Raw genomic sequence first — 16,007 nt, forward strand, 5'->3', positions numbered from 1 at the left:
GACTCCAACTTGGCATTATATGACAACACTACACCAATGAGACACCGCTCTCTTTATTTGATTTCAGTGCCTTCTCTATTTAATGTAAATATAAAAAAATGCAACCGTTTTTTATTTAAAACCTGTTTTTTCAATAGCTTCCAGACCTAAAGACTCACTGTGGCGTTATATGACTACACTGGAATAAGACAGCTCTATTTCTATTGGATTTGAGTGCTTTTTCCAATTACATATGAATATAGTTATTAATTTAGCTGTTTTAAATATAGTTATGTGAAGTACCTTGGGCTGCATGATTGTTTAAAGGTGTTATATCAATGAAGAAGAAGAAGAAGATATACTTTGTTAATCTAAAATTACTTTTATTACATTACACACACTGGTTGATAAGTGGAGATGAGTTTTAATGTTTTCCTTTAATATAAGAAAAATGCAATATTGTTAATTAAGGTGTGAAGGTGCCTGCAGGAATGACCTCTCACACACACTTTAAATTCCTCAAGGAGGGGTGACAGGGAAATAGTGTGTAGATATTCTATAACAGACCAATGGCCCCTCCCCACTGAACTTAGCTTAGCTTCCTTCAGCAGGTACATCTACTGTCAGATCGGAAGAACATCTTAAACAAGCTGTACGGAAATATTGGAAACAGGTAGGCTGTACTTAAGAGTTAATGCAATAAAGTGATAGTCTGAAGTAACTCTGCTTAAAGATTATAAGGACTGTTGTCTGCAGCTAATGTTACAGTGACAGTTTGTAGCTAACTCTCGCTGAGTTAACTTCAGCTTACATTAGCTGCTAACACACTAGTGAGTGTATGTTACATTATTGCCAACTACGCAGTGGTTTTACAGCATGCTTAGCAAATATCAATAGTTGGTGTTACTTTCGAGACTATTTGTTTCGCAAAGGTGATTTTGAGAGATTTGCTTCGTTTGTTAGTAACACGGGGAGCAGCTGTCGGTTACACTGTAGTTAACTTCCTTTAATTAGCAGTTAGAAGTTTGTTTTAAAGCGCTGTGAACACATGCAGTTGCAGTTCCCTACTGGTTTGATATAAGTCCACACAATTCGTACAGTCGAGACAATAACCCGCTTTATTTAGGGTACACCGTGTATGGCACTGAACGCAGCAATTTTTATTAGGGAAGTTGTTGCTGAACCAGTAGCAATATGTGTGCATTTCTTATCTATCTGGATGAGTACACACACTTTCAGTCTGCATATCAGCAAGTGACTGGGTTTAACAACCCACTTTCACTTTTACCCAGTTTGCTCAGCTTACTTTATGTTTCTTTATTATTTACTTTACAAATAAATATATGTTTAACAACAGAAAATATAAAGAAGATGTTCAATAAACCCCCAAAGACGCTTGATCAGGGCACTCTCCAGGGTATATCTCTGTCCAATAGAAAAAGAGAAAGATATTTTGAAGGATGGGAAAGAGAAAAAGACAAAAGAAAAGATTGCAACCAATAGATATATCCATATACATACAGCACACGTAATAAAATACTATATTCTTTGTTGGCAGTTTACACAGATAAGGATAACATTGCAAATATAAAAAACAACAGATTTTGTTGAATTGTGCAGCTGCTAATTTCAACCGACTATTCCATATCACTGAATGGAGAAGAAAGCATGTGTCCTTATTATCCGTATGATTATGTTTGCAGAGGCTCTGACTGGAGTTAAGTATTGAGCATCCCTTGCCTTGCTGGACGCCGGTGTTTTTCTTGGAGATTACCGTGGAGTCCAGACCGGAGACCAGAGAGACTGAAGAGGAAGCATGTCCACTGACACGGAGCCCACGGTCACCGTCAAGCTGCTGCAGCTGGTGCTGCTCTCCTCCTACTGGGGGATGCAGATATGGGTCACCTTCATTTCAAGTTGGTACAACGCACACAGACACACACATGATTCAAAATACAGTTGGAGATAAAGGCAAGGGATGTCATGCTATATGAACAACACAATAATGACTTCTGGGTTCCTCCAGTTTGGCCCGATCATTTGAATCACACTGTGTATTAAGTACATCTCGGGATGCATTTACTCAAATTTAGATCTATCCACTTGGAACACCTAGCATGCTTTTTTATGCCAATTGTAAGCAGGACCACAGTTGTATCTGAGCAAACAATTTTTTCATGGTGGCTTTTTATGCCTCGACCCTGACTTACTTTAGTTTTAGCTTGGTCCCCAATGACCAAAGGTCCACTTAAGTCATCGTTTTTTAATAAACTAAACCTTGTGTTTGTGTCATATTGTTCTTGTGGAAATAAGAGATTCCCAGCCGTGCTAATGACTTTTTTTCTGCTCAGGCTTTGTGATGGACAACCACCTGAATAGACACACTTATGGGTTTATCCAGAGTCGTCTTGTACCGTTCTACCTCCACTTGGGTTCAGCTTGTGCCTTCTTTAACCTCACTATCTACGCTGTGTATCATCCCAGCGACCTGCTGGACGAAAGAGAAGCATTTCAGGTGTGTTGCTTGTTCCAAAACATAAAATCACATAAAACCAATTTCCGAATATCTTTTTAATCTCTGACTCTTCTGTCCCCACCAGATCTTCATTTTATTTGTGTCGGTGACAGTTTCAGCTGTCAACGCTCAGTGGTTTGGACAAATGACATCAGAGATCATGGCAGATATGCACCTGATCGAGCAGGCGTGCGGATTGGGACAGGACATCGGCTTGTCATCGAACCGCGAAGCTTACGCCAAGCTGTGTGAGACAGATGTGAAATACAGACACCTGAGCAGTCGTCTGTGGCTGTACAGACTGCTGTCCTCCCTCTGTAACCTCTGCTGCATCGGCTGCAACTTCTACAGTCTCTGTTACATGGCTGAGAACCTCAGCAAACTTTAAACTGACAGAGAGCAGCTGGACTGTTACATCTCTGAATAATAGTCACTCCCATTTCACCCCTATACACTTAACTCCTTCTATTTTTTGTATTGAAGCAATAAGTGATATATTTAATACTTATATCTTTCTCTCTCTGCCTTTAAGTTATGAGATAAAAAGTAAGGTAAGCTTCATGTGCCTTGGGGATTCATATAATGGTGCAGCTGCCAATAAAATCAGGGTCACTAAAGCTGCATGTCTCTGCTAAAGGTTGTAGGAAGACAAATCAGTTGCAATGAGTAATGCCTCACCTTTCACCTAGTTTGGCTGCGGCGGCTGACTGCCGTGATATTTCCCTTCACCAATATAAATGTGGTACCTTGCAGGAACCTGGAACATGAGGGACGTTTAAAAAGACCTTGTAATGCAGTACCAGACACCTTTTGAGAAAATAAATAGCCAAATATGTTGCATCGTTTTATCTTATTTAGCAAAAGAGAGGCACATTTATGTCATGCGGCTCGGTCCTGCTCCTCCTGTTTGGATGCGGTTTAAAAACGTAACGGTGTAGTGGCGCAGGTTTGTCTGGCTCACCTGAAGAGCCGCCATAAAGTGAAATGTTAACTCTCTTTAGCTCTCCTAGCTGCTTGCTGCTAGAAAGAGAAGGGTTCAAACCTTTTTATTATGTGCTATTACTGCTTTAGACCAATACAAACACACTTGCACCAAAGGTTATTTATTTGTTTATTGGAATTTGGATTTGTTGGTGTTTATCAAATGTTTCAGTGTATTGCTTTGTAAATTATGCATTGGTTTAAATGCCAAACTTTTTTGTTGGGTTGCCGCACAGGTTAGTCTAGTTTTGTTGAGACTTGCTGAGATGATGTGGGTCTATTTTCAACCTGTAGTGATAATAATAATAATAATAGTATGGAGATCCCAGAAAAACCTAGTGGGAATTATTTTCTGAACTTCTTTTGCTTTCCTCTACAATACCATTTTGTGTTACTTTGTATGTGTAGTTTAGGAAGAGGTCCTTCCAGGGCTCTTTAGAAAGGACCTGAATTAAATCTCTGCACTCAGCCCTTCTAACTAATAAACCCAGCCTCCACTGATCATATCTTTATAATATACTGGTGAAGGAATTTAAAGATTTACAAAGCCGTATTTATCTTTAATTCCTCAAGTGTGTTTAGCTTTGTTATCGAACCACTCCACATAACGTAAGTATGAATATGTTCGAACAGCTGTGGGGAAAATGATGCAGCCATGATAAGAATTGAAGCAAAATCCTTTCTTTTTTTTTAGTAGTACTGGCACATGAGTGTTCTGTGCTGTACACTTCTCAGGTGTCACCACTTTTTTTTTGTCAAAGCTTGAATATCTTTCTATCATGTTTGTTTTGTGCACAGATCTGTGGTCTAATGATGTAAACAAAGCTCTCCATGTATGATGAACTCTCCTTGTTGTACCTGCTTAGGTTCTTCTATCGATTTGTCCTGTTTCTCTAGTGTTTTATGCGTAAACAATGCAATATTTACTGATTTTAAACTGTACACATCCTTTTTTATTGTTTCCCGTTAATTCACCCAGTTTCAATTAATATAACATTTGAATGCAAATCAATTGACAGTTTTGTGCGAAACACAAAAGCTATATATTTTTAAACTTTCGAAGATATTTTTCTTTTAATCTTTGGACACTTATGCCAGTTTCTTCATGTATTTGTGGTAATGGGTTATGTTGTGTAATGCTGAATGTAAGTCGAGTAAAGCAGTACGGCGCAGTGGAAACACGGTATAAGTAACTTAAAGGACACATGTCATGCTTTTCCGGTTATTACCCGTATGAAGGTTTTTATGCATGTAAACGGTGTGCAGAGTCAAAACCCTCAAAGTACACCCTGTAGCGAGTAAAACTCTAACACAGAAAATACCTCCCCAAAACGCCTCGTTGGAGATACGTCATTGTCCATTTGATTCTTCCGGGTACGGGGTGACTTAACCCCGTACCCGGAACGAAATGGACCAATCCGTGGAGCTGTTACGTTAAACCCCCGCTGATTGGTCCAAATTGACCAATCCACGGACTTCCTCACACACACACACACACACAGTGCAGGCAGCTCTGCTGATTTCTCCTCCCTGGCTGCAGGCTGATAACAGACAGTTGGGATCGCAGAGAAATTCTCTCTGCAGACCCATTCTCACAGTGTTTATCAACCTTTTTCTTACTCAATATCAAGCCACACTTATTGTTTTTACTTCGTCTGTGAGTTTGTGTGTGCTCAGGATGAGTTTCGCTGTGTTTCGCTGTGTATCGCTAAACAAGGAAACAACACCTCCACGGAGCTCAGCGCGATTCACAACGTCCCGACCAATCAGAGCACACTGTGCTCACAGGGAGGGTGGGGGCTGGAGCTATTGGAGCTACAACGAGCCGTTAAAGGCAGAGAGTGAAATTCAGTGAATACACGTAGTTTACAGAGATGCTGTATGCGAAACCAATGTGAGTTTGGAAAATTGCACAATATAAATCTATTCTAGTAGACTTCAACAATGGAATTATGATCAGTGGAAATGGCCATGACATGTCTCCTTTAAAGACCAGTGAGGACAGACGTCATGAGCTGTAATTAATGTATGATATTAGGTTTGTTTCATAAATGTCTTGAAATGGTTTCAATTTTTTTTTTGTATTCAAATATGTCCTATGTTTGGTGCTTTACCCCATTTTAATGTTTATTAATTTGAAATATTGCCTCGGGCAAAACTGACAAAATGAACAGATTTTTCTATGTAGCTGTAGCTCAGTTTTTCAGTATGCTACATATAAAAAAAAAAGCCAGTAATTAAGATTACATTTTGGATGTTTAGCTTTAAATCCTAAAGAATGTTTTGCATATATTTTAAGAAAATGGTATTAAATGTAAAGCCCAATAGTATGCGTGTATGGAGAGGATCAGTGTAACAGCCTTGAATTCACATACATCATCAGTTCATATGTTGAATATTGGAAGTTGGTTTATATAAAATGGCCCAGAAAAGTGAATCATGTGTAGGAAATAACATTTGATTTTAGTGACTCCTAGTGGTGGAAAAAAGCAAGGCAGGAGAAAGTTTGGCATTACAAACATAAATTAAAATGTTCTTCCACTCACTGTTTCTATAAATAAGTGCAGGGTACATTTTGTAAAAACCTGTATAAGAGCTTGAATGTAGCCCTGGTGTACAACTTTAAAAAGAGAGGGACTCTTTAATCCTGCGGATCTGTGATGTCATGATTTGCCAGCTTTAACTAACAGAAGGGGGAACTGTCGCTCTACTGTTGTTAATTATAAGCTCAAATACAGAGGCTCAGCCACTGAACTGTTTTTGAATTATCCTGTGTTGTGCGACATTTGACAGTTTGAAAATAATTACGAAATATTTCAAGAATCAGTCATTTGAACAGGACTTAAGTTGGACATTACAGAGCATTGGATAACTTAAAGTTAGCAACAGTCGAATTCTACCTTTGAAATCAAAACATAAACAACAAATTGAACAGAAACGTCAAGTCAACAGTTTTTTTAATGTAACAATACATCATTGTGTTTCAGCTACAAATCCATGGTTACCGTGTTTGAGATGATAACAGCATCACCAATTCACAAGCCACTCCACTTACAAAATGAATATTAGTCTAAAAAAAAAGTAATAAATACAAAATGGTGTAGATAAAAAATGTTTTAAAAAAAAAAGATAGACGCTCGTACCTGACTATTAAAAGGTTTAGAAAAACACTTATCTCTTGTAATACTTTTAAACCTGAAATGTACATTTCGGAAGAATACAATAATCTCAATCTCAATAATGGATGTAACAGGAGGTGAGGCAACTCAGTTTCACCCCTTTGCAGGTGCTACCTCAGTTCAAAGTGCGATAACATTGTGTCAAGAAAAAACAAAACATGGATCCCCTTGTACAAATAACAAACTATTAACAATTGTTTGTTAATTCTGCATAGAGAGAACCAGTTACAGCCATGGAGACTCCACAACTAACATTCTGTAATACTGAGGGAGAAAAATGTAAACGATAATTATAAAATATCTCCCAAAAGGAGACGGCAACATTTATTTAAAGCCACAATCCTTAATGGGAACCAACAGCCCACTGCTAATCCACTTCGGTTGTTTGAAGGATGAGGTTAGATCACTGTCATTACCGTTTGTCTGTAACAAGCTTAGAACAGTGTATGTGCTAAAAGAAATGTACTAAATACTGAAACAATAGATAATGACAGTGTCAGTGCATCTCACTGTGCTTAGAAGGCATCTAAAGTTACATTCCTTGTAAATGGCAAAACAGAGAAGGCAATACAAAATAAGGATTGTGCCTTTAAAATAACCATCACTTAAAAGTCCCATGATTCAAATCAGTACACACCCATGCTTTAAATAACTGATAGTTCCAGCTGTTCCTGCATTCAGGAAACATCCCGTCATCCCAACGTTTAACGCTAAGCTTGTGAAGTGTGAGGAAATGTTCTAATATAATAAATATGTTTCCCTTATTCTCAATGCTCACATGTACAGTATCAAAATACAAATATTTAAAAAGAAAACACCGTTTAAAAACCAACTGACAGTGTCACGGTGATGGCGAGGCTCCATTTCCATACAGAGACAGAATGAAGTTAACCCAACACCGTTCCAAGACTTTGCTGCTAAAATACTCCATAAATAAAAGTCATACTAAAAAATAGAGCTTTTCTTTCATTTATCAGCAGAAAATACTATAAAATCCAGTGTCTTTGTCATACGACCACTTTGCCCTTGATGTCCAGCTTGGTGTTTTCACTTGCTTTGTTCGTCTGCTCCTCTGTGAGAGTGATGTAGGAGTACACCAGGCTGCCCGCAATACTGCAACACACACAGCAACCACGAGTGAGAACACTAACATTTGTACAAGAACACCATATGGACAATAATGTTTTATTCTTCTGAAAGGCTGGATAACAACATATAGTGAGGTGAGAGAGAGGCTACTAAACCTTTTATCTGAGTGTAAGGCAACATGAGACTTGAAAGAACGGTTATTTGTTTCAATCAGCATGAACATGTTGCAGCACATCTTCATTCATAAAACGCATCATACTTCCCAACAAGATCCATCCTGCACTAATACATTTCTGCAGCTGATTGGCACTTTAGTATAAGTGATATCTGTGGGAGAACATTATTTAGGAGTTCCCAGTTTAAGGAGGCCAAGTCTGACTCATTACTAGTGGACCCTCCCCAACTAGCTCACAAAACGTTCCTAATGACAAATGTAATGGCAATCCACCCAAAAGTAGAGATTGCTGAGTATGTAGCTAAGTAGTTGATGTAGATGAGTGAAGTACGAGAACACTAGAAAAAAATATTTGGTCGAGCCTGGTTGTATTTGAAAAAATCCATCCTTATATAAAAACAGAATTTCATCATTCATTTTATCATTATATACCTGATATTCAAACCAATGAAGTTTGTCCAAGAGAAGATGTAGTCTCCGCTGAACACCATCCCGATGTATGTCACCAAGACATTCTGTAAAATTAGGAACATATTATTAAGGCTAATTGTTTTTTGTAAAGTCTTTTTTTTACCGTGCATCTCACCATTACATCACACTTGTCTGCTGTTTACCTTAATGCACCCCACGATGGTAGTTGTTAATGCAGAGTTGTATTGTGTACACAGCACAGTGGAATACATCAGAACAAACCTGAAAAACAACAATGTTATGTTACTCAACACTTGCTTCAGATTTCACAATGTGTTAATGCGAAACAAAGAGTCATTGTGAGCTTCAGAAGAAAGTGGAGCTTTGGCCTAGGATCCAGCTGTCACTGATATAATAGTGATGCCACAGATATCTAGTATAATCCAGATGTTCAAATTCTGGCATAAAAAACACAACCCTTGCGCAAGCATGCACGTCACAGAGAAGCTTTGTCCAGTGTTCTTACCCCATGATGCAAGACATGATGAACAGGGCGAGGAAGAACATATCTGACCAACCATCATATTCCACCGCCTGAAAGAGAAGCACAGCGTAAGAAACAGCAGAACTCTACAGGTCAAAATACACATATACAGAAAAAACATATCAAAAAGGTAGGCAACTATGTATACATATATATATATATATATATATATATATATATATATATATATATATATATATTCCGTGAATAACTGTGGAATATGGCTGCTACATCTTCAGAACTGTTACAGGCCGTGTATTTTGTAAATTGTGTAATTCTTTTTTTTCTTTAATATTTTGTTTTTTATGCATACTTCTTGTTAAACATTAAGCTGTCTTTGGCTCTTTTCTGCTGTAACAAATGTTAATTTCCCCTCTGTGGGACGAATAAAGGTATTCTGATTCTGATTCTGACCCGATACAAAAATGATCTGAGCCTAAAATATTCAGGTTATTTAGTACAAAAAGTCATTCCTTCTAGGTCTGTCTGGTGTTGAGTGGAAGTAAGTAAATAAAGATTGACTAAGCGCTGCGCAGTTGTTAATCACCTTTTAGGAAGTTGATGGCATCACCTATTACGTTCTTAAAGATTCAACACTGAGTTTCCAATGGCCTTAAAAGGTAGTAGTCTGCATCTCATGAGGTTTTCCAGTCAAAGGAGGCTGTAGGCGCTGCTGTAATAACTCTCGGTGCATAATGGCAGCTTTGTGCCTTTCTGGCTGCTGGGCCCCAGCTGGGCAAACCAGAAGGTCTCTGCCAACACTGACCAACCAACAGCAGCACATACTTACAGCACACACCCAGGACTACATATGTGCACTCAGTATAGTTCAGCATTAAACCTCGCAATTACTCATCAGTTACAACTACATAAGCTACAAAGACTCAACTTGGTAGTTTAAGTTGAAACACTTACATTTCACAAATTTTATGAATACATCTTCTGTGATTCTGGATTTCAAGAAAATGTAATAAAAAATAGAGCAGATAGAAGAAATATAGCAGCAACCAGAGTCAAACTGCGTACCTTCTGAATATCTCCAGTCAAATGAGCCAAGATTATAGTAGGAATGATCATAAATAATGCATTATAATACAGCAATCCGTACTTCCCCAGCTCCTGTGAGAAAGAGCATGGAAACAGATGGGCAGTGAGCAGCAGGAACATGAAAAACATGCAGAGCCAGAACAGAGAGGGTTATTCACAATTCTTTGAGAGCATTCCTCACTAACTACTAACTAGTATACCTGTGTCATGCATGGCCAGCACACTGGAATACCTGGAACCTCTATGTTTTAGTCTGATTTGGTTTCACGTGACTCCATCTTTCAGTCCCTCACAATATCACTCACACACACCTCTCTGTCTTGTGCTGTGTTAGCAGATGGTGCTCTATAGACATCACAGACTAAATCTGGATCCAGTTCAGCGTCTGCTGTAATGTGAGAACTGAGCAGTATGCTCATGTGACATAAGAAGCAAACTAAAACAAGCTACTGAACATTTGTGACCCAACAGTCAAACTGTAATTAGCCTGACTGTTAAAAGTAATGCAAGAAAACAAGAAAATGCAAACCAAATAGAAAAACAGGGACACTTTCTCTACAAAAACATATAAACAGTGACAATCTAATCAATGTAGTGGGGAATGAAAATAACTGACTCCTGGTACACTGAGTACCTTCAAGCCAGACGCTGAAGGACAGTTTGGGTTCTCTACATTCACCAACATCAGCTCATGGCCAAAAACAGCCTCAGCCCAACAATGGTTACTATTCATCAGATGGAGCTGCCACATACCTTTGCATCTAATTTTTGTTTCACATAGGCTCCGTTGGCTGCAGTCAGCACGTCGTTCATGAGAATGAAGACGTAGCCTTGCATGTCAAAGGACAAGTCGGCACTATAGAGATGAGAGAAAACCAAAGAAAGTTTTGAGGAGATAAATGAGTGTTGTCAGTAAAAATGTAGCTTTGGGCATGTTGTGTTTCAGCAGGGTTCATTTTATTACAGATAAACATGTGTGTAATGACTGTAAAGACAATATTACTTAAGTGAGGACATATGTCAGGGCAGGACAACCCTTTGTAGTGAAGGTAATTTCGGTTTGCTTTTACAGCCGGGACACCTGGATGTAGGAAGACTTACCTTGCGGCTATAAACGCCCCGAGGATCATTGTAAATACTGTCAGCTGGACTGGCCTGGAGAATTTCTTCCTGCCAAAGGTTAAAGACAGTAGAGCAATGAAACTCTATTTGGTTGCTGTGAGTTGTAAATTAAAGCCACAAATATAGATCAAAGACGCGACTAGTCTTGGTATCCCATCGAGTAAAAGACAAGTACATGATCAGAGAAAAGTGGGCTTTCTGTCACATGCACACTTACTTGAGCAGCATTACCTCTGCCATCATTGTGAACAGTATGGAGAACCTTCTGAGGACAGTAAACATCGGCAGACTGGTGGAAGAGGACATACATGGCTTTAGCTTGGTTTGTTTCTTTAAGCTTTTCAATAGAAACCTGGTATGGCAATATCAATGCCAAAATAGACTCGGTAACATTGTGAAATTGATAGTTCTGATTGTTTGAAGTGGGGGTTTATGAGGTACTCCAAAATCTGTGTTTTACCTATAGTAGCAAGCCTCCAGTTTGGAGAAACAGGTAGGGGTAGCAGCACAGAAGTTAAGCAATGTCCTGCTTCTGACAGTGTAGTCAACATACCTAAAAAAAACGACCTACCAATACAAGAATGCTATATTTAGACTACTTTAACCACTTTACCTTGCCATCAGACCGTCCTTTCAACGGGTAACTGAAGCCATCATCTATGCTCTCTTCATAGCCACCGGACTCCACTGACAAAAACAGTAATTTTACCCCCGCATAACACAGTAGTTTGCCTATTGCTGCCTGTGATGTTTTAACAGTGACATTACTGTTTTGGTCAAAAGGAGACTGGTGGCAAGATAAAGCAGTGAAAATATTCTAAATATAGTTTACACTTAACCAGATAGTGATATTTTTAGGTCGCTCTTTCTCTTTAGGTGGCTAAAATACACTTTGCTGTTGTGCTGGTACAAATGTATCATTATTTTCCAAACTAGGGGTAATACACTGACTATAGGAAAGTACATTATATAAACCTACTTCAAAAAATCCAAGCTACCCCTTTCAGGGAGGCATGACTGATGTTAGCGAGCCCAAAGCAACCTCTCTTTGAGGCATTTGATCTTCTCCCTTCAGGCAGAAGATACAGGGTTCCCAGGTCAAAGTGCAATATATTTAAAAGTGTCCCTAGTGCTATTAACATGCTTTATTTGGACAGGAGGTAATTGTTATTCTGCACCTATTTTATTCCGACCGTTTTTTACTCATGCTTAGCATTTCTTCTTGTCCAATTTTATTTTTTAAACTCCCATATATACACAACTTTTTATAGACTAACATTGTTGTACTGTTGCGTGTACTGTCATTGTTGATCTGAGTTTTCCCAATTGCTTCAATGATTAACTGATCTGAATGAGCTCATGACAGTGAATGTTACTCCCTCAAACCATAATTCAGACCTAATTAGTTTAGAGATGCAAACTTACTTCAGCCTTTTGGTACCAAACAGACCAGTGATTTGATTTCCCACATAAAGGAGAGGTAGAGGAAACGTCTGCAAATGAGGTACACATAAATGAAAAACTGTCCTGAACATGGTGAACTTAATACTCGATGAATGGACAGATGGTCTCACCTTGCGAGGTATGCTCTCATCACAGTCAGGGAAGGTGATCACCCTCGAAGCCTTGCCCACCCACAGCACAACCACTGTGGCAAACATCTGCACACACATTCAACAGAACATTACTTTGCTTTCAGGGGTTGATGTGTAATTGTGAAATCGTGACAAAAGAGGGGAACAAACATTCAACTTACTTGTCCTATTCCGACACATATTGAAGAAGGGAACCTGGAACAGCAGAGTTGAGAACAGCTTACAGGCTGAGCATACTGTAGCTAACATACTAAACACACTCACGTTGAAATATAATTTAGAGTTAGCTTCCTAAAATGCTACTTTAAATGTATATCCTATGTAGTTTTGTATACAATCTCGCTAAAGTTGCCGTCAGTCAACAAGCTCCATCGCTGTACAGCCGACACAACTTCAGTTGATAGGCTAGCTAACAAGGTAGCTTAGCAACTTAACCGTGTTACTGTTCAAGTCGCTACGAATTACCGTTACCTGTAGTTGGTGAGGACACTTTTGTTCACCACGACGATGAAAAACGAGCTCACGCCGTAAAATCCAGCGGCAAACAGCTTCACAAACAGCGTCAGAGGTTTGTCCGCCATCCCCGAAGACTTCTCATTCCTCTCTGAGCGTCGCCTCTTCCTCTGCCATCACTTCAACTGGCTCTCTCTCCTCTCTCGCTCTCTCTCTCTCTCTGACTCTGACACACACACACACACACACACACACACACACACACACACACACACACACACACACACACACACACACACACACACACACACACACACACACACACACACACACACACACCGACGTTTCACAACTTCCTCCTCAGAGAGCATTCCTTTTACACTGTATTTATTAAGTAGACGTTGTGTCCGTGACGTCACCAATTGGATTCTACTGTATTTTAATCAAATATCATAATCATCAGGGACATTTTTGCCTTTTTTTTATGTTGGATCACTTTGACTGTATTAATGCATATGGCAATATATGTTGGCATTATTTTTGGTTTATTTTTCGAATTTTGGAAGTTCAACCTAGTTACTATAATAATAAACTGAGAACCCAAAACCCAGATGCTCTTTGACGGTCTGATCTAGAGCCTAAACAATTTCTCAATTGAAACCTGATTGAAACTCATTAAAACTACATAGGTTGATCCCATGGCCATTACAACATAAAGTAATGCATTGTATAACAGGCTTTTATTAGGGTCCTGAGCTAAAAATTGTTGTTGTTACTATAGTTGCCCAGATTGAGCCCCAATGAGAAAATGAATGCAAAGTGGAAATGCAAAGTTGTTGCTAATCATAAACCCATCCCAGACTGTAAAAAAAATGCATTGAGTATATAGAAAAAAGAACAAAAAAACTAGGGGCATATAACATTCTGAAAAGTGAATGAATATTTGGTAGTGATGAACTGGAGGGAAGTTGGTTAAAGGTCCAGGTTGTGGAAGACATAGCAGGCCCTTGCAGAATTGGATTATAACATTCATAACTTTATTTCCATCTCTGGTAATTACTTAAAAGGGGACCTATCATGCAAAATGCACTTTGTGATGTCTTCTATACATAAATATGTGTCCCCGGTGCGTCGGGGAACTCACGCAGCGTCAGAAAATAAAACCCTCTCTCTTTTCCTCCGTACCCAAATCTTTTTAAAATAGGGGTACAACGAGCGGATACAGATTTGCTGCTGATCTGACGTCAAATCGACAGCGGACCCACAGAAAATTGCTATCAGAAACAATGCCTGACGTGTTTTGGACACATTAGCAAGCCTCGCTAACACTCAGAGCTAACCTGTACTGTAGAGCACATGTGTTTAAAAAGCAGGAAATAGAAAAAGGAACTCACCTTGTGATAAACCCGCAAGAGAAAAAGCATTTGAGCTCCATACTGTTTCAGAAATAATCTTTGATGTGGTTTAGAACAGGATGGCGTTTTATCACAGCAGAATTTAACTTTATCTCTAGTAGAATTCTGATCAGGCATTAGCTCCGCCTCCTCTTTTTTGTTTTTCAAGCTAAGGACCCAAAATCCGCGTTTCTCTATGCCGCAGTTCCACTACAGCGCGGAGCTCGCTTTAAGCGTGCCGTGTCGTGCCGTACCCGTTTTTGGTTGCGCTTCCACTAGGCCTAGTTACGGCCCGGCCCGGCCCGGCCCGGGGCCACTTTTTCACCTCTTTTCTGGCCCGACAAAATTGTGGTTCTATCGGGGCCAACAAACAGGGCTGAGTCGGGCTGAGTATGCTAAACTAGAGAGAGGAGCGCTGGCAAGAGGGCTAGAACTACAACAAGATGGACATATTTGACCGTGATTTAATTGTAATACACGTTTCAAAATGATGCCGAAGTAACAACATACTGATACCGGTTAGTAAAAACCATGAATTAATGCTTTGTCAAGTCTGCAGACAGACGGCAGGCAAAAAACCTTTTAAAATGCGTGTTTTTCTAGATGGAGATTGGCTAAGCTAACGCAGTATATGCTCTGACCGTCCACACTCACAACAACGGTCTATACAGACATAAATAAAGCAGCGACTGTATTCACCATGACACAGGCAGTCTGTGGTGTGTACTTGTTTAACTTTTGTCGAGTTTCTGAACATATATAAGGAGCTGTGAGCTCTGAGTGCTAACAGCTAACGGCTGTGTTGTGTTTCTGGAGTTCTCATTGAAGATGACGTCACGGCTCCGCCTACACTGCGTTACTATAGTAACTACCCCAGTTCCTAAACTGTAATGGAAGCGCAGCATGAAGTGAGTCGGCCCTGTTAAGGCCCAACGCGGCCAAGCCGTACCGAGCCGTACCGAGTGTGGCCGAGGCCGACCGTGTAGTGGAAATGCGCCATAACAGGGCTGCAAAAGAGGGGTATGAGCAGTATGAGGCATGGCTACAATGGGTGAACTGTTTGGTATTTTAAGCAAACAACTTCACAGACATATTTTGTATAGGTATGGCCCTACAATATATTTTTCCAATATGGCATAATAGGTCCACTTTAAACTAAGGATCTCCGTGATTCGGTTATCTTAGAAGGAGCTCTTCATATTGCCATAGGGAACAGGTCCTCTTTCCAGGAGTCCACTATGTTTTTTTAGTGGATATAGTAAAATTACATCAGATTTTACATGGTCATAGTCAGGGTCAACCTGCATTCCTCCTCTAATGAAACACAGACCCAACACTGTGATTTCAGGGATATCTCATCCTGAAACATACTTTCTGTGCTAAAGTTGTCTTAAAACAGAGAATACGTTATCATACAAAGTATAATTTATTTTGGTTAGTTAATTTTGAATATGGGAACATTTGTTATTTTCTTTCCTCATCCTGTGAGAATTTAGTGCTCAAAACAGAGTAATTGTACAGGA

At 39.4% G+C, this 16,007-nt stretch overlaps 2 protein-coding genes across 2 annotated transcripts; one reads left to right on the forward strand and one right to left on the reverse strand.

The window, feature by feature from the left end:
• Nucleotides 1-560: 560 nt before the first annotated feature.
• Nucleotides 561-4,668, forward strand: si:ch211-121a2.4 (transmembrane protein 205). The gene is made up of 4 exons (XM_034146433.1): nucleotides 561-652; nucleotides 1,683-1,895; nucleotides 2,331-2,494; nucleotides 2,580-4,668. Exons 2-4 carry the CDS (start codon nucleotides 1,796-1,798, stop codon nucleotides 2,880-2,882), a joined length of 567 nt encoding a protein of 188 aa, XP_034002324.1. The 5' UTR covers nucleotides 561-652; nucleotides 1,683-1,795; the 3' UTR covers nucleotides 2,883-4,668.
• A 1,747-nt stretch (nucleotides 4,669-6,415) lies between these two features.
• Nucleotides 6,416-13,347, reverse strand: slc35d1a (solute carrier family 35 member D1a). Its single transcript, XM_034146437.1, has 12 exons — nucleotides 13,109-13,347; nucleotides 12,799-12,832; nucleotides 12,617-12,703; nucleotides 12,468-12,535; nucleotides 11,260-11,331; nucleotides 11,022-11,090; nucleotides 10,674-10,776; nucleotides 9,900-9,992; nucleotides 8,856-8,923; nucleotides 8,533-8,611; nucleotides 8,351-8,433; nucleotides 6,416-7,767 (listed from the first exon to the last, which is right to left on the reverse strand). Exons 1-12 carry the CDS (start codon nucleotides 13,216-13,218, stop codon nucleotides 7,662-7,664), a joined length of 972 nt encoding a protein of 323 aa, XP_034002328.1. The 5' UTR covers nucleotides 13,219-13,347; the 3' UTR covers nucleotides 6,416-7,661.
• Nucleotides 13,348-16,007: the final 2,660 nt, after the last annotated feature.

Source organism: Trematomus bernacchii, unplaced genomic scaffold, assembly GCF_902827165.1.
Source record: "Trematomus bernacchii unplaced genomic scaffold, fTreBer1.1, whole genome shotgun sequence".
Taxonomy (NCBI): domain Eukaryota; kingdom Metazoa; phylum Chordata; class Actinopteri; order Perciformes; family Nototheniidae; genus Trematomus; species Trematomus bernacchii.

Bases quoted from the DNA above. Each gene is read 5' to 3' on its own strand.
- slc35d1a (XM_034146437.1), bottom strand. From the start codon at position 13,218: ATGGCGGACAAACCTCTGACGCTGTTTGTGAAGCTGTTTGCCGCTGGA. The intron at 11,332-12,467 runs GTAAGTTTGCAT...CTCTTCCACCAG, and splicing joins TTTGGTACCAAAAGGCTGAA to TCTGCCGATGTTTACTGTCC. The intron at 9,993-10,673 runs GTATGTGGCAGC...TCTTTCTCACAG, and splicing joins AACAAAAATTAGATGCAAAG to GAGCTGGGGAAGTACGGATT.
- si:ch211-121a2.4 (XM_034146433.1), top strand. From the start codon at position 1,796: ATGTCCACTGACACGGAGCCCACGGTCACCGTCAAGCTGCTGCAGCTG. The intron at 1,896-2,330 runs GTTGGTACAACG...TTTTCTGCTCAG, and splicing joins ATGGGTCACCTTCATTTCAA to GCTTTGTGATGGACAACCAC. The intron at 2,495-2,579 runs GTGTGTTGCTTG...TGTCCCCACCAG, and splicing joins ACGAAAGAGAAGCATTTCAG to ATCTTCATTTTATTTGTGTC.